The 19202-nt window shown below is 39.8% G+C and overlaps 1 protein-coding gene across 1 annotated transcript; it reads right to left on the bottom strand.

The window, feature by feature from the left end:
• Positions 1 to 930, bottom strand: LOC122910381 (olfactory receptor 5H2-like). The gene has a single exon (XM_044255011.1). The coding sequence runs from the start codon at positions 928 to 930 to the stop codon at positions 1 to 3; it is 930 nt and encodes a 309-aa protein (XP_044110946.1).
• Positions 931 to 19202: the final 18272 nt, after the last annotated feature.

The following is a 19202-nucleotide window of genomic DNA, read 5'->3' as shown; positions in this document are numbered from 1 at the left end:
CTAAACATTTCTCTTTAATATTTTTCTCAGTGAATCTATGACTTTCTTATTCCTCAGGCTATATATAACTGGATTTAAGAAAGGAATTATGACACTGTAGAACACAGAACCCATCATATCTTGATCATCTGCCTCTGCAGATCCAGGGCGCACATACATGAAGAGAAGGGGGCCATAGTACAGAGAGACAGATAAGAGGTGGGCTCCACAGGTGGAGAAGGCTTTTCTTATACCTTGTAGAGACTTCTTTTTTAAGATTGTAAAGAGAACAAGGGTGTAAGACACAAGAACAGTCAAAATGGTAAATACTTGTATTGACCCAGAGAAAATAAATACTATCAGATAATTAATAGAAGGATCAGTACACGAAATCTTAAGTAACGGTATAACGTCACAGTAAAAGTGATGTACTATGATGGAATTGCAGAAGGTTAATCTGAATAAAAAAGAAGTATGAATTATAGCATGAAGAAAGCCACCTAAAAATGACAAAAGTATTAGCCGGATGCATAGCATATTGGACATAATCACTGGATAAAGTAACGGTTTGCATATGGCCACATACCGATCATATGCCATTGTTGCCAGCAGAAAACATTCTGTGGTTGCACTGATTACAAAGGAAAAAAATTGTATCATGCATCCAGAGAGAGAGATCATCTTGCTCTTAGCAAAGAAATTGGCCAGCATCTTGGGGGATACTGTGGATGATAACCAAGCATCCACAAATGCCAAACTGCCAAGAAATAAGTACATGGGGATGTGAAGGTGAGGGTCATTGCGGATGACAGCAATCAGACCAAGGTTCCCCACAATGGTGATGAGATATATAACCAAGAACACCAGGAACAAGGGAATCTGCCACTCTGGTTGATATGTGAGTCCTGTGAGAACAAACTCTTCCAGCTCTGTTGCATTTTTAGTTTCCATATTCTTAACAGATGGTCTCTGAAATTAAATGTGGTATACAAAAAAGAATATTCATTAATGATTTATAAGACAGTTCGGTGAGGGTAATTGAAATAAAACCATACACTAGCGTGAAGACACTTTAATTTTATTTCCTCTAATATGGCAACTTTTGGGGGGAATTGCTATATTGGAAAAATACAACTACTTAATTTCAAACTATGTGCATAATAAACAGATTTAGAAGATAAGAAAAACATTCTGAACATGACAAATTCATGGAGTCATATTGAATGAGGTAGACAAGTTCTGTGTATAGGACATTAATGCACCATGAAAAGTAAAAATGTTAGAAAGGCCTGGATCATCAAGTGATCAGTTCCCTGTGAAACATCTTCAGCTGTGTCCTTCAAAAATAGGCTGGGACTGAAACTTTTATGAAAGGGAGTGTCATTCTCAAATGTTTATTAAATTAAATATTTGATTGTAGGAAATAGGCTGAAAGGAGTGGAAACTAGAGTAAAACAACTAATCAGGTGGGTCAGGTGAGGGTGGTGGGGTTACAGACATGGGGAAGGTATGTGCTATGAAGTGTGTAAACCTGGCGATTCACAGACTTGTATCCCTGGGGCTAATAATACATTATATGTCAATTTTAAAAATTTTAAAAAACTGGGGTGCCTGGGTGGCTCAGTGGCTTAAGCCGCTGCCTTCGGCTCAGGTCATGATCTCAGGGTCCTGGGATCGAGTCCCGCATCGGGCTCTCTGTTTGGCAGGGAGCCTGCTTCCCTCTCTCTCTCTGCCTGCCTCTCCATCTACTTGTGATTTCTCTCTGTCAAATAAATAAATAAAATCTTTAAAAAAAAAATTTTTTTAAAAACTAATCAGTAAGACAATATTATTGTCCAGCAATTACCAAACCAAATTACATAAGAAAATTGGCTAAGACAGTTTTTGTACAAAATATAGGTTTTGAGATATTACTATACAAATTGATGCAGAGCTCATGAATTGGTTGGAATAATGTGCATTTTATAAATGCTCCCGGGCTGCTTGAACAGCATGTGCAGTTCTTGCTCTGTGTGCAATACGACACAGAGAGTAAAGAGGGGACAAAGAGTTAGCTCAAAGTAATCACAATGTACAGTCATTAGGACTCAGTGACATATTGGATGTGAAGGGAGTTGGTCGGTGTAGGAAAAAGAAGACACTTGGTGCTTGGGTAGATGGTCATCAAACATTGTGATTGAGGACTCAAGTGTGGTGGGCAGTTTTTTCAAGGAGCATTCTGAAAACATCCAGGTGAAATGCACTCAGCAGAATAGTTCTATAGGAGCTTAATAGAAATGATGACTAGGGAGTCATTAGAGTGACTAAAGGCATAGTTTTGTATGACCTATCCATTAAAGTGTATAAGGTAAAAGAGAAGGAGGAGAAAGAAACTTGTGGAAGTTAAAGAGATTACAAAATGGATATACATCATGTATGCATTGGCTAACATTTGATCATCTATTCTACCATATGACTCTTGGTGAAAACAGAAGCTGTCATTAAGTCCAGAAGCCAAAAGTTCTATAAACTGACTTTTCCATCATAGAGGACTTGCTTAGGTTTGACAGTAAAAGTCACCTATGCTGGATTTAGTAAATGGAGAGAAGGGGACAAAGGGCCAGGGGGAAAAAGGAGAATTTGGGTTACGAAGTCAACCAAGGAAACAATATCATGACCCTAGAAAATGTATCCTACACCTCAATGGTGTGGGCATATCAAAAGAAGCTGTTGCATCTGCATCTAGTAGCAAGCACAGCAGCTCTTAGCGAGCTAGATAGACTAGGACAGATTTTGGCTGTTTCACAGGCTTTCTTGCATTGTGTTCCTGCCCATTTCTCCAGTGGGTTTCTCCAGTCCCCTAACATTTTGACATGAAAGCCAATTTCCTTTCAATCAACTCATTTCCTTTGACAACCAAGAGCTCTGGCTTACACAAAGTGAGAAAAGAAAATAAACAGAAAAGAACACTGAGCAGAGTGGCCAGAGATGCATGAAGGAATTGGAAAGCTGAGTGTTGCAGAATTAAAGGGAGAAAAAACCTCAACCAGGACAAAGTGAAGTACAGTGCCAAAAGTGAAATAAGTGCTCTAGTGGAATAGGAGAGAGCAATGATCATTAAGTGTGGGAATTAATAGATTCCTGGTGGCTTGTGTGAGAGCAATGTCCATTTTCTGATGGAGTTGAGGTCAGAGAGCAGAGAGGAGAATGGGAAACATGGGGCACAACAGTGAGGAGAACGAAATACGGTGTGCTGAGGAATGTGGGGTGGAGATGGCAATCAGCTGCTGTCCACTGAGTATCCATGGTGTTTTTGTAGGTGGGTAGAGATAGGAAAGGCCAAGACATGAAGAGAGAGAAAGAGGAAGTATCAGAGAAAGGCTGAAGATGAAACTGGGGGAAAAGCTCAGACACTCCAGGTAAATATTTGTCTTAACTGTGGTTTTCATTAAAACTTGTCAGTACTGGGTATGATTTCTTTTTCTTTCATTCCAAATTCCAACTTTATTTTTCTATGGAAAATGTGTATGAAATAGAGATTTTCATTTTAATATGAGGCTTTGTATTGGTCATAAATATATCAACATTGCTGAAAGCACGCTCCACATTTAAAAGTCACTTTATTTTGCATTTACAGTAGTTAGAACTGAGTTTCTCTAACTACTCTCATTTGATTTGAGAGCCCTTTCCTCTCCACTAGGTTTTAGCAGAATAAAATTGAGCTAAAGTCTGGAAGCTACTCCTAGCAGTATAAATGACCTATGCCAATAATTGCAAATTGGTAAATGTATATTTATTTGGAATTGGTTTCCTTCCATGCAATCCCAAACTACAAGATAATTTAAAATTCTCAAGTGCAATCTGTGGGCCTTTATTAAGTCAGAAAGTAGAAAAAACACTAGAGGGACATTTTCTGCATTTTCTCATATACATACATACATATTTATACGTATATATATATTATATATATGAGATACTCAATGAAATTATTGTCAGAAGTGGGTGAAAGGAGACACAGGTGAGTAATTAAGTGATTAACTTAAAAGTTTGTCAGAGAATGTGGTTAATTAAATGGAATAAACATTTTGAACAGAATCATCCGAGATTTCTTTACATAGGAAACATTATGACCGAAGTCCTTAAACCCATTTTTAAATCGTCTAACTTTCCAGTAACCAAACTCATCCTAGGGAGTCATTGTAATTTTGCTAGCCAGATAATTAACTATGATTAAAGAGTGCAATTTAGTGGTAGAGCCATTTTGCTTACCCAGATTTACTCACAATAGTAAAATACTATTAGGTTATTCACTATTTGTTTTCTTTTCTTTTTCATTTCAACTTTTTATATAAATTCTAGGTAGTTAACATATACTGTAGTACTAATTGTTTTCATTTTCAACCTGCTATTTGGTCATCTTATAAACCGAATCGAAATTATTTCCAAATATAACAGTACTTTTAATTTTCTATAAAAAATAGTAAGTATTACATAAATCAGTCTCTTACCAATATTTGTTAAGATATTGTGAAGATCTTTTCAGGGTTAGGCTGTCTCAAGCAGAAAAAAAAATAAGAGTTGCACCAGAATGACAACAGCACTGCCACAATTCTTTGCACACCGATTCATTCTGGATCCTTCATTTACTAAAAAATCAGCAAGTGCTGTTTATTATAAATCAGGGGTGTGCCTGGGTGGCTCAGTGGGTTGAAGCCTCTGCCTTTGGCTAGGGTCATGATCCCAGGGTCCTGGGATTGAGCCCTGCATCAGGATCTCAGCTCAGCAGAGAGCCTGCTTCCTCCTCTCTCTCTTTCTGTCTCTCTGCCTACTTGTGATCTCTGTCTGTCAAATAAATAAATAAAATCTTAAAAAAAAAAATCTTCTTTGAACTCAAGAGTTAACCAATTCTACAACTGTGTTCTTTTGCCAGAAGAGGAAGGCATGAAGAAGAATTCCCCTAATTGCACCCAAGGGTCCCCTTTAGGACAAAACTACATTGTTCTTCTGGGCACTGAAGATTAGAATCTGTATGAGAAGTCCAGGTGTCCCAATAGGCTTTACAGACTGAGAACATCAAGTCACATATATAGTTGTAGTTGCAACAATTGAAATTGCACACTGTGCTGCTTCTTTCCACCACTAAGGACACTTCTGGCATGTTTAGGCAAATCAGTTTATCTATAACTTGGTATTGCTCTGAGAGCTTTGATTAATATGTTCTTATCTGAGTTAATCATACATGATTTTATTGAGGCCAGAGTACGATGTTCTCTTCAGGACCCAACTCCAAGGAAAGTTGTCGTGGCCGGCACGACAAATTGACCAGGAACGTGAGGGTAAGAGGATGGTGAAAAGAAATTAAGAGAAAAAGAGATGGAGGCAGGAGGAGCACTGAGGAGGATGTCCAACAGTGCCGATTTTATTCCACATCCTACAAGCATTTATAAGGCAGATCACAATAGAAGGAGTAACCGCAAGTTCCTATAACAAGTTTTACATTAACTACAAACAAATCTCCTGATGCCAGGTAGTCACAGCTAATGCCATTAGCTACTATTGATACAAGAAGTTACAATCAAACAGGGAGTGGGTTATGGGAAGTACAGGAACAACAAGGACCAACTAAGAATCCATGCCCCTGAACACATTGTTCCCTTCTGTAGGGAGAGGGTATGGGAAGTCACGTAGGCGAGCACACGACACATAGCACAGACACTTTCTCAGTGCTACTCAACCTTTCCTGTCCATAACCCTTTATTAAGGCATTTGGACTTAATGGTTTGGTCCTCGTCTCAAGCCTTATTGTGGCCTCCAACATCTCCCCCTTCCTTTTTTAAATAAATCAAGCATATGAATTTGTGCCTGAGCATGCAGTCGTTGTTGTCCTGTGCGAAATAAGGAAACTCCCCATCCTACAATCAATATAACCAAGACAAGGAATATAATGATAAAAACCCAAAAGGAATATTTCATTATATTTCCAGAATTAAACCCGTGCAACCCATCTAAAATCTGAGATACCATAGTAGCAGGATTTTGTACATCTAGTTGTGAATGTCCTTTATTAACAATTTCCTTTTGCAACTCTGCAAGATCTAGACTTACATTACTATGAAACCATAATTAGCATACCAAGGTTCTTCTACTTCCACAGGTAATAACATATATGGAGGTTGCATAGTTATAAACACTATCATGGGACCTGTGCCTGATGAAGGCAGGGACACAGGTAGACAATTTGATAACACACAATGGTCACAATGGATATTATACAATAGATGTCCCCCGAGGAAAGAGGTGAGATCTATTGAGCCCACTACCAGTAAAAAAGGTCCAGGAACACAGGCCTGCAAAGTCAGATTGAAGTCTTTTGTGGCAGTAACCACTCCTGGCTATTTGCACTCTGATTGGTCCCAGGGCAGCAACCAGTTTCCACAGTTCTGCATGAAACATCCCTCCTGTTCTGGCCATTCAACCGTGAGGCGAGAGCGATCCTCTGTTGGAGATGCGAGGATTTGGCACCACCTTTCTGGCATCCAGAAAGGGTGTCCTCATCCTTCGGAAGAACACAAACAAAATCGCATCCTCTGTGGAGGACAGGGTCAGGACCCGTCCAAATGCCTGTCAGGGGGTCTTTCCACGTCACATAAGGAAGAGGAGAAAAGTCTGGATGCCAAAAGCGTTCAGCTGCTGTGCGACCTGTATCATCGACGTTCAAAAAATTTTAAAATATAAAGAGTTAAAATTAAATACATATGAGGAGAGTATATCACTGTTCCCTGTAGTATCTCCCCCTCTTTTAATTTTTTAAGATATTATTTAAGGGTACCATTAGCTCTTTCAACATTGGCTTGTTTTTGTGAATTATGGAGGATGTCCATTGAATGTTCTGATTTGTTTGCAAATAAGTATTTTTACATTTTTGTAAGTCACAGATATCTTAAAAATATATCCCTAGTCTGGAAGAGCAAACATTAGAGAACCAGCAATGTTTAAAATAAGACAAAACATTAAGAGACCACCACATTACAACTTCCTTCAGCTCAGCTAGTCCCATGTTACTAATTCTGGCTTACTCTGAATGCAGCTTTTACTTCTGGAAATTTTTACCCATTTCAGATCCCAGGATTTTAACATATCAAAGACCTGTATTTGTCCCGAACATCTCCCATTTGACTTTCCTTTAGGGTGGTGACCCAAATGTAACTCCAGGTTTATCCTTGGTTTAGCAGTACTGAGTAACTTAGCATATCAAGGAAAAGCCTTGAGTCAAAGAGGCCTCATTTACAACTCTGGGCAGGCAAAGAGAAAACCATTTACATTTTCTTTTTAACAGTAGATTAATTAATCCAGGAAAGTTTTGTACTTGAGTGGATCATCAATAAAGATTTGCCATGACATAGGGCTTTAGTCTTTCTTTCTTAAATACTATGCCTCATTTGAACAGAAACATTTTTTTTAAAGATTTTATTTATTTATTTACAGAGAGAGATACAAGTAGGCAGAGAGGCAAGCAGAGAGAGAGGAGGAAGCAGGCTCCCCGCTGAGCAGAGAGCCCGATGCGGGACTCGATCCTAGGACCCTGAGATCATGACCTGAGCCGAAGGAAGCGGCCCAACCCACTGAGCCACCCAGGCGCCCCTGAACAGAAACATTTTACAGGAAAAGATTCATTAGTCCTTTTTCTCCTCTTGTGAATAAATCCACCAAAACTGATCTAATATGGTCAAATTTTTAACATATTTCATTTGTTTCCTTTAAAACCTATAAACCAAAGCAAATAAAAGTCACTTCCCCTAATTCTATTAGGACTTACTATATACCCTCAGGTTTATCTGCTTTCATGTTCTGGTGTAACCAGACATTTTCACTTTAAGACAAAACTACTCATTCTTTTAGGCCCTCCTTTTTGTGTGTACAGTTAATCTTAGTCCATCCTGACCATACCTAAAATTCTTTTTTGAAGATTTCCCCTCATGCACCTTCTACAACTTGCTTTTGCATTCAGGTTTTGTCCCAAGCCATTTCCTTCCAAACAACCATCTCATTTAGGACAAAATTACCTTCTCTTACTTTTAACAAAATGTACTCCCATTCCTTAAATCTTTCTTATGTATCTCTTACTTTCCTACATATAGGGTTGCTTTCTCATTTCCATCAGCCTTTCTATACCAGTGTCTCCGCTATTCTTCCTAAGACTGAGTTTTCTGGGTTTCCCTCCCATCGTAAATGATGACACAGACAAAGGGAGGGGGATCTCTCAGATGCTGTCCTGCTCCCGTCCCTCGCAGGAACTTAGGAGCGTCTTAGCTAAGATCTGTCCATATAAACCCCGGACCAGGCTACTCTGTGGAGTAGATGCCGTTATGCCATATGACAACCCATGAGACTCAGGGTGCAGCCCACTCAGACTCCGTAGCCAAAGCGGTGGAGCCATACAAGACACATTCACACAGTCAGGCACTCTTCAGATTCAAACAGGTTGGACACCCTCCCCTTTGGGTATCCCTGGCTAATGGGAGGTGATCAGTCTCCCCTTCCATTCTTTACGAATGGGTCTAGCTCAGACAGTGGCCCCGGGGCTGTTACAACAGTTATTCAGTTAAGCACAAAAGATGTTTACCAACAGATTTCAAAAGCACAATCCTAGTTCCAGTGACCAGCACGCTAGCATTTTATCCCATTTGATTTAAAGTTTCAGGTTAGCAAAGACTTTGAAATCTACTTTAACAATTACCCATTAAAACTTTGAGACAGACAATTAACCATCAGTTTAGTCATCTCTTTGCTAACAGATTTTAACAAATAACACGAGCTTATTTGACTTTAAGTAAAAACTCTGAAGTTTCACATTTACTACTGTTAACTCAAAAGACATGTTTACCCTAATTAACCCAACAAACTTAATTTAGTTCAAATATTGATTTACATTCCACCTGGTTCCACTCTGTTTCGAATGTTTACCTGAGACCTGGGTGGGAAGATCTGGAGTGGGGGGTGTTAGGTCCAGGGGGCGCTCTTCTTGTTAGACTCATGAGAAACTATAGAGATTAACTCTATAGAATGTTGCAGATCTAAAGCCTCTGGAATATCTTCCCAAACTTTCATGGTTCCTTCAGGGTAAGCACACGGTCCTCTAATTCTCAATTGATTTTTAATTTCTTGCCTTACTTTCTGCCAAATTTGTAAATTTACCGTTCCTTCTTTAGGGAACCAAGGACAAAGATCAGACTCCACACCAAAAAATTGCTGTAAGGCCTTCTTTGAGTGCTTAGACCCCTTCTGCTTTAAAAGGACCTGCAATGCCGTAACAAAAAGATCCTGTTCCATAGACTGCGATTGCCCCATATTATTTTACTCCTGCTGTAGCCCGTCAACCTAGGCTCCTCCTACCTGACTGTCCAGCAACTACTTGCCTGTATATGCGCACTCCCTTGAAATGTGCTCACGTCCCTGTTCGGGCGCCACTTGTCACGGCCAGCGCGACAAATCGACCAGGAACGTGAGGCTAAGAGGGTGGTGAAAAGAAATTAAGAGAGAAAGAGATGGGGGCAGGAGGAGCACTGAGGAGGATGTCCAACAGTGTCGATTTTATTCCACATCTTACAAGCATTTATAAGGCAGATCACAATAGAAGGGGTAACTTCAAGTTCCTATAACAAGTTTTACATTAACTACAAACAAATCTCCTGATGCCAGGTAGTTACAGCTAATGCCATTAGCTACTATTGATACAAGAAGTTACAACCAACCAGGGAGTGGATTATGGGAGGTACAGCAACAACAAGGACCAACTAATACAATCAACCAGGGAGTGGATTATGGGAGGTACAGGAACAACAAGGACCAACTAAGAATTCATGCCTCTGAACACATTGTTCCCTTCTGTAGGCAGAGTGTGTGGGAAGTCACGTAGGCGAGCACAGACCCTTTCTCAGTGCTACTCAACCTTTCCTGTCCATAACCCTTTATTAAGGCATTTGGACTTAAAGGGAGACACAAGTCAGGGCTTGGTTTGGTCCTTGTCTCAAGCCTTATCTTGGCCTCCAACAGAAAGTTGTCTTCATGCAAACTACAGCTCACATTCCAGATCTAGACCTGACTCCACACTTTAAGCTGAAATCTGATGAGAAATCTCAGTAGGCAAAGGTCAGGGGAAATGCAAAGGGAAACAAAGACAAAGCACCACAGCGAGAAGTGCCATAGCTCAGTGCTTCTCAAATTTTAATGCCTGTGAATCTCCTAGAGAGAGAGCTTGTTAAAATGCAGATTCTGTATGAGTAGGTCTGGGTGAGGCCTGAGGGTCTTCAGTTCTAACCTGGTGATTGCTGCCTCTGGACTTGTATCACCCACAAGGCCTCTGTCCTTGGAGGGCTAGATTTTCAGAGAGCCCAGATCATGGGAGTAGCACAATCTAACAGATTACAAAGGGAGAAGCTAGGAGTAACCAGATGGTGTGGGGGAGGCCAGCATGGATGGGATCACACATGCCCTTGGAGGCTCATTCAGAGACTTTGTATTTTACCCCAGCTTAAAGGAAAAGAGGGATTTTGAACATGGTGGTATATGTGTTTGCGTTTGCCTTTTGTGTATTACAAAGTAAGTTGTCAATGAACTTTCCTGCAGAAAAATAAAAATTTACTTCTTTGAGACATTGTGATTTACTACTTGAAGAGTAGAAAAAATGTTCAGGCTTCACAAGGGACTTGACTGGCAGCTAGGGGAAAGCAAACAGCATCTGTTTTGGCAGACTGATTGATCAATATTCTTGCTTCCTTATAATTTTGCTTGTGCAAGCCAAAATGGAGGAGGGAAAGCAGCACTGATAAAATAATGTCATTCTGAAAACTTAGTAGAAGGGTGGAGGAAGCAGGGTGGCGTGCAGAGGTGGCTTCAACATAACGCAAATGGCTTAAACCTACTGGCCCCTTCAATTTTGTATAAATACCTCTTAACTCATTTTGTTGCCTCCCTTGAGCACAGAAGGTCTGTGATGTTGCTTCCAGTAAGAGTAGGCTTCTCAACCTTGGTCATTTATACAAGTGGGCTGTGGTATTCACACGTATTTTGCTGATAACACGTATAAAGCATCTTCTTGTGTCCTGTTTTGATATCTTTATATCTTGTTTGGTGAACTATCGGTTGAAATCCTGGTCAAGTTCTTAATTGAGTTAATTCTTTTGAGTTAATTATTTTTTAATTAGTGTGTTTTGTGAATTCTTCCTATATACAAGTTTAAGTCATTATCAGATATATGATGTGCAAGTATTTCTCGGGATTCTTGTTGTCTTTCTTTCCCAAAAAGATATCAAACTGGCCCAGTACACACATGGCATTATGATGTTTGACACCGGTGAGCAAGAAGTAGCAACTGTTCAATGCTTCCTGGTAAGAAATGTGCATGGCAGAGGGGGAGAAGAGACCCAACAAAATCCAGAGTACCTGCCTGGCATGTAATTCTTGATCTGAGGGTTTGAGTTCCAACCTCCCCATTGGGTGTGGTGTCTACTTTAAAAAAAAAAAAAAAAAAAGAGAGAGACCTTATACTTGAGTGAAATTCCTAGGGGTCAGTGATATAGGGCACGTGGACATTTCCCTTCTGAAGTGAAGGGTAAGTTGCTTCATCTGGCCCTCCCACCACCGAAAAAGAATCAACACCTAGTGGGTTCTTGTGGATTCTAGATACTGTATCATCCTCATTTGCGTGTATTATACCAGACCACTCACAAAGTGACCAGATAAACCCCTAGTTTTGAGATGGGCTCAGAACAGGAAAAGGCTTTGTAAAAGTATAGGTTGCTGTCCATGGCTCTCCACAAATTTGGCCATGTGATTCAACAGAGGCAATGGTGCTTGAAGTAGCAGATCCATTAAGGAGACTTTGGAGCCTTTGATAGGCCTCCTAGATGGGCCACAATGCAGGCTGTTAGAATTTTGGAGCGAAGCCCTGCCATCCTCAGTGGATAACTACTCTAGCTTTAAGAAACACCCATTGGTCAGCAACAGGCTCGTAGCTAAGACTGACTGCTTAGCCACAGGCCACTAAGTAGACATGCAACCAAATCTGTCCTTACAAGCTGGATGTCATTTGATCCTCCAAGACATTAAGTTGGGAAATCACGGGAACACTCTACAGTGAAATGAAATGAAACTGACTGCTGTATGTGTGTCAGAGCCAGAACAGGCCCTGAAGACACAAGCAGTTGCATGAACAAGTGGCCTAAATTCTCATGGCCCTTTTTCCTTCTACACGGGCCTCTCTCTCCTAGCCTGATCCTATGGTCTCATGGGGAATTCTTTATGATCAATTGACAGACAGGGAAAATTGGAGTCCTGGTGGATAGATGTTTCTGCACAAAATGTAGACATCATCTAAAAGTAGACAGCTACCGCACTACAAATCCTCTCTGTGATTTTCCTGTACAACAGAGGTGAATGGAAATCTTCCAGGTGGCAGTACTTGGAGCAGGGAACCTGGTTGCTCACCCTGGAAAGAGAAATGGCCAGATGTGTGATTATATACCAATCCATGAGCTATGACTAAAGGTTTGCTGGGTGATCAGAGACTTTGAAGGAATTTTACTAGGAATTTGGAGACAAGGAAATTTGTGGAAGAGGTATGTAAACACATCTCTCCAAAAATCATGAAGATATTTGTGTCTCATAAAAACTATCATCAAAGTGTGACCTCAGCAAAGAAGGATTTAAAAAATCAAGTAGATGGAAAGACCTACTTTTGGACAATCATCATCTTTCTTCAGACATTTCTGTCATCATCCAGTGGATTCATGAACAAAATGATCCAGTGTCAGGGAAGGAAGTCATGCATGTGTTCACATCATGGACTTCATTTACCTAGGCCACCTTGGCTACAGCCATTGCTGAGTGCTCAGTCAGCCAGGAGCTGAGATAATACTGAGTCTCTTAAATATTAGTATCTATTAGAATCATCAGCTAGCTACCTCGTGGAAGGTTGATTACATTAGAAAGTTTCCATCATAAAAGGGAAGTGGTTTTTATCTTTTACTGGAAAAGATATCTATTCTATATACAGATTTACCCTATGTTAATTCATTTATTCTACTAAAAGCATCAGCTTTTAAAAAAATTTTTATTTATATTTAATTTCTTTTCAGTGTTCCAGAATTCATTATTTTTGCACCACACCCAGTGCTCCATGCAATACGTGCCCTCCATAATACCCACCACCAGGTTCACCCAAACTCCCACCTCCCACCTCTCCAATACCCTCGAACTTTTTCTCAGGGTCCACAGTCTCAATGATTCATCCCCCCCTCCAATTTCCCCCAACTTCCTTCTCCTCTCCATCTCCCCATGTCCTCTGTGTTATTCCTTATGCTCCACAAATAAGTGAAACCATATAACTGACTCTCTCTGCTTGACTTATTTCACTCAGCATAATTTCTTCTGGTCCCATCCATGTTGATACAAAAGTTGGGTATTCATCCTTTCTGATGGAGGCATAATACTCCATAGTTTATACGGACCACATCTTCCTTATCCGTTCGTCCGTTGAAGGGCATGGTGGTTCTTTCCCCCATTTGGCGACCGTGGCCATTGCCTCTATGAACTTTGGGGTACAGATGGCCCTTCTTTTTACTACATCAGTATCTTTGGGTTAAATACCCAGTAATGCAATTGCGGAGTCATACGGAATCTCTATTTTTAATTTCTTAAGGAATCTCCACACTGTTTTCCAAAGTGACTGCACCAACTTGCATTCCCAACCAACAGTGTAAGAGTGCTCCCCTTTTCCATATCCTCTCCAACACTTGTTGTTTACTGTCTTGTTAATTTTCACCATTTTAACTGATGTAAGGTGGTATCTCAATGTGGTTTTGATTTCACTTTCCATGATGGCCAGTGATGATGAACATTTTTTCATGTGTCTGTTAGCCATTCGTATATCTTCTTTGGAGAAGTGTCTGTTCATGTCTTCTGCCCATTTTTTGACATGACTATCTGTTTTGTGTCTTTTGAGTTTGAGTTCTTTATAGATCTTGGATATCAGCCCTTTGTCTGTAGTGTCATTTGTAAATATTTTCCCCCTTTCCGTGGGTTGCCTCTTTGTTTTGTTGAATGTTTCCTTTGCTATGCAGAAGATTTTGATCTTGATGAAATCCCAAAAGTTCATTTTTGCTTTTGTTTCCTTTGTCTTTAAAGACATATCTTGAAAGAAGTTGCTGTGGCTCTTTGGAGAACAGTGTGGAGATTCTTCAAGAAATTAAAAATAGAGCTTCCCTATGACCCTGCAATTGCACTACTGGGTATTTACCCTAAAGATACAGATGTAGTGAAAAGAAGGGCCATCTGTACCCCAATGTTTATAGCAGCAATGGCATGGTTGCCAAACTGTGGAAAGAACCAAGATGCCCTTCAACAGAAGAATGGATAAGGAAGATGTGGTCCATATACACTATGGAGTATTATGCCTCCATCAGAAAGGATGAATACCCAACTTTTGTAGCAACATGGACGGGACTGGAAGAGATTATGCTGAGTGAAATAAGTCAAGCAGACAAAGTCAATTATAATATGCTTTCACTTATTTGTGGAGCATAACAAATAACATGGAGGACATGGGGAGATGGAGAGGAGAAGGGAGTTGAGGGAAATTGGAAGGGGAGGTGAATCATGAGAGACTATGGACTCTGTAAAACAACCTGAGGGTTTTGACCGGGTGGGGAGTGGGAGGTTGGGGGAGCCAGGTGATGTGTATTGAGGAGGGCGCATATTGCATGGAATACTAGGTGTGGTGCAGAAACAATGAATACTGTTACACTAAAAAGAAATTAAAAAAAAAAAAAAAGAAGTTGCTGTGGCTGATATCGAAGAGGTTACTGTCTATCTTCTCCTCTATGATTCTGATGGATACCTGTCTCACGTTGAGGCCTTTTATTCATTTCAAGTTTATCTTTGTGTATGGTGTAAGAGAATGGTCGAGTTTCATTCTTCTACACATAGCTATCCAATTTTCCCAGCACCATTTATTGAAGAGACTGTCTTTTTTCAACTGTATATTTTTTCCTGCTTTGTCGAAGATATTTGACCATAGAGTTGAGGGTCCATATCCGGGCTCTCTACTCTGTTCCACTGGTCTATGTGTTTGTTTTTTTCCCAATACCATGCCATCTTCGTGATCACAGCTTTGTGGTAAAGCTTGAAATTAGGCAACGTGATGCTGCCAGATTTGTTTTTCTTTTTCATCACATCCTTAGCAATTTGGGGTCTCTTCTGATTCTGTACTAATTTTAGGATTGTTTGCTCTAGCTCTTTGAAAAATGCCAGCAGAATTTTGATCTGAATGGCATTGAAAGTATAGATAGTTCTAGGCAGTATAGACATTTTTTTTTAATTTGATAGATAGAGATCACAAGTAGGCAGAGAGGCAGGCAGAGAGAGAGGGGGAAGCAGGCTCCCTGCTAAGCAGAGAGCCCGATGTGGGGCTCGATCCCAGGACCCTGAGATCATGACCTGAGCTGAAGGCCGAGGCTTAAACCACTGAGCCACCCAGGCGCCCCAAGGCAGTATAGACATTTTAACAATGTTTATTCTTCTGAACCATGAGCATGGAATGGTCTTCTATCTTTGTGTCTTCTTCAATTTCTTTCATGAATGTTCTGTAGTTCCTTGAGTACAGGTCCTTTACATCTTTGGTTAGGTTTCTTCCCAGGCATCTTGTGATTCTTGGTGCTATAGTAAATGGAATTGATTCTCTAATTTCCCTTCTGTATTTTCATTGTTAGTGTATAAGAAAACAACTGATTTCGGTATTTAGATTTTGTATCCTGCCACATTACTGAATTGCTGTATGAGTTCTCATAGTTTGGGGATGGAGTCTTTTCTGTTTTCCATATAAAGTATTATGTCATCTGCAAAAAGGTAGAGTTTGACTTCTTCATTGCCAATTTGAATACTTTTTATTTCTCTTTGTTGTCTGATTGCTGTTGCTAGGACTTTTAATACTATGTTGAACAAGAGTGGTGAGAGTGGGCATTCTTGTCATGTTCCTATTCTCAACAGGAAGGCTTTGAGCTTCTTCCCATTGAGAATGATATTTGCTGTGGGTTTTTCATGAATAGATTTTATGAAGCTCAGGAATTTTCCCTCTATCCCTATACTTTGAAGCATTTTAATCAGGAACGGATGCTGGGTTTTGTCAAATGCTTTTTCTGCATCAATTGAGAGGACCATGTGGTTCTTTTCTCTTCTCTTTTAGATTTGTTCTATCACATTGATTGATTTGCAAATATTGAACCATCCTTGCAACCCAGGATGAATCCCACCTGGTCATGGTGGATAATCTTTTTAATGTGCTGTTGGATCCTATTTGCTAGGATCTTGTTGAGAATCTTAGCATCCATATTCATCAGGGATATTGGTCTAAAATTCTCCTTTTTGTTGGGGTCTTTGCCTGGTTTGGGGATCAAGGTAATGCTGGCTTCATAAAAAGAGTCTGGAAGTTTTCCTTCTGCTTCAATTTTTTGAAACAGCTTCAGGGAATAGGTGTGTTATTTCTTCCTTGGAAGTTTGGTAGAATTCCCCCTGGAATCCATCAGGTTCCAGGCTCTTTTTTTGGGGGAGGTTTTTGATCATTGCTTCAATCTTGTTACTAGATATCATTCTATTCAAGTTGTCAATTTCTTCCTGACTTAATTTTGGAAGTTTATAGTTTTCCAGGAAAGCATCAATTTCATCTAGGTTGCTTAACTTATTGGCATATAACTGTTGAATAATAATTTCTGATGATTGTTTCTACTTCCTTGGTGTTAGTTGTGATCTCTCCCTTTTCATTCATAATTTTATTAATTTGGGTCTTCTTTCTTTTCTTTTGGATTAGGTTGGCCAATATGGGAGCAGCCAACTACATAAGACAACTGTTAATCAAGATAAAGAGTCATATTGATATGAATACATTCATAGTAGGGGATCTTAACACACCACTCTCAGGAATAGACAGATCCTCTAAGCAGAAAATCAATAAATAAACAAGAGCATTGAATGACACTTTGGACCAGATGGATCTCATAGATATATTCAAAACATTCCACCCTAAAACAGCAGAATACTCATTCTTATCAAGTATACATGGAGCTTTCTCCAGAATAGACCACATATTGGGTCACAAATCAGGTCTCAATCTATACCAAAGCATTGAGATTATTCCCTGCATATTCTCAGATCACAATGCTTTGAAACTGGAACTGAACCACAAGAAAAAGTTTGGAAGAAATTCAAACACCTGGAAGCTAAAGACCACCTTGCTTAAGAATGCATGGATCAACCAGAAAATCAAAGAAGAACTTAAACAATTCATGGAAACTAATGAGAATGAAGACACTTTGGTCCAAAACCTATGGGATACAGCAAAGGTGGACCTAAGGGGGAAATATGTAGTCATCCAAACCTCCCTCAAAAAATTTGAAAAATCCAAAATACACCAGCTGTCTTTATACCTTAAAGAACTGTTGAATCAACAACCCCACATACAAGAAGGGAAATAATCAAGATTAGAGCAGAGATCAATGAGGTAGAAACTAGAGATACAGTAGAATGCATCCACGAACCTAGAAGCCGGTTTTTTGAAAGAATCAATGAGATCAATAAACCATTGTTCAAAAGCATCATCTTGAACTTAACAGAATTCCTTATTGACTATCCAAGGTCATAGGATTACATGCAACATATCTTCTGACCAACGAATTTACATCACAGCCAAAGAATGCAACAAAGGGGGGGCGCCTGGGTGGCTCAGTGGGTTAAGTCTCTGCCTTTGGCTCAGGTCATGATCTCAGGGTCTTGGGATCGAGCCCCGCATCGGGCTCTCTTCTCAGCAGGGAGTCTACTTCCCTCTCTCTCTCTGCCTACTTGTGTTCTCTCTCTGTCAAATAAATAAAAATTAAAAAAAAAAAAAAAAAAGAATGCAGCAAAGGGCCTATGACCATAAAATTCATTGGTCTTATCCATTCCCCATAATTCTGAAGCTATTTGTTTGGTAGAATGGTGAAATAGCCTTTTTGGAGACTCATTTATAGAAGAACTACATGTGATACCTTATAGCATTAGAGTATTTCCAGAAGGCTGTATGTTTTCTGAGTCAGCGTCCAGTGCACCATACTGGTTCAGTGAGACCCACTCACTGTTACCGCTAAGAATACACTAGCATTTTTTTTTTATTATTTTTTTGGCCGCCAGCATAATTTTTGCTCCACGTACATTTGATTTTATCCTCTGGTGGTCTAGAGGTCTTGGAGCCAAAGTGAAGAATGCTGTCATCAGGACACACAATAGTGATCCCTGTACCTGGAAGGAGAAGCAGGCTCCCCACTGAACAGCAAGTCTGATACAGGGCTGTGCCCCCAGACCCTGAGATCATGACCTAAGCCAAAGGCAGATGCTTAACAGACTGAGCCACACAGGTGCCACTGGAACATGTTATATATGAAATTTCATTGAAAATGAGGATCCAAAAGTTCATTCTACTTAAAAATTTATTTTTTAACTGAACATAATTTTAAAAATAAATTTGACACATTAAAAAAAACCTCACTTTTTTAATGAACTAAGGTCTCATCTATTAACCTTACCCAAACAAGGCAGTGGGGTTTTCATTGACTATCATCACTTCCTTTTTTTTTTTTTAAGATTTTATTTATTCATTTGACAGACAGAGATCACAAGTAAGCAGAGAGGCAGGCATAGAGAGAGGAGGAAGCAGAGTCCCCTCAGAGAAGAGAACCTGATCCAGGGCTTGATGCGGAATTCGATCCCAGGACCCTGGGATCATGACCCGAGTCAAAGGCAGAAGCTTTAACCCACTGAGCCATCCAGGCACCCCAGCTATCATCACTTTCAATCATGGTTTCCAAGAGAAAGTTATTAAAAGGTCCACAATCTTTCATCCTTTAAAACAAAAGCCCCACTGAAAGTTAGACTCACCCTCCCATAGCAGGGAGGAAAGTGCAAACCAGAGGGTAGAAACCTTTAGAATATTCACATATTGTGGTTAAGTAGGAGATAGGGGATGTGTAGAAACTCCATTTTGACTGGTCTCTAATATTTTGTTTTTATAAAAATTTTGCTTCACTGATTATTTTAAAACAATGGTTCCTAAGTATGGTTTCAAACCAACAGCATTAACATTGCCAAATCAAACACACTAATGATGGAGCCTATCAATATACATGTTCTCCAAATGATCTTGATGCCCACTATAGTTTAAG

The sequence above is a fragment of the Neovison vison genome, chromosome 6 (assembly GCF_020171115.1).
Source record: "Neovison vison isolate M4711 chromosome 6, ASM_NN_V1, whole genome shotgun sequence".
NCBI classification, from domain to species: Eukaryota; Metazoa; Chordata; class Mammalia; order Carnivora; family Mustelidae; genus Neogale; species Neogale vison.
This window is presented reverse-complemented; position numbering and strand designations above follow the sequence as displayed.

Coding starts and splice junctions, on each gene's coding strand:
- LOC122910381 (XM_044255011.1), bottom strand. CDS start 930: ATGGAAACTAAAAATGCAACAGAGCTGGAAGAGTTTGTTCTCACAGGA.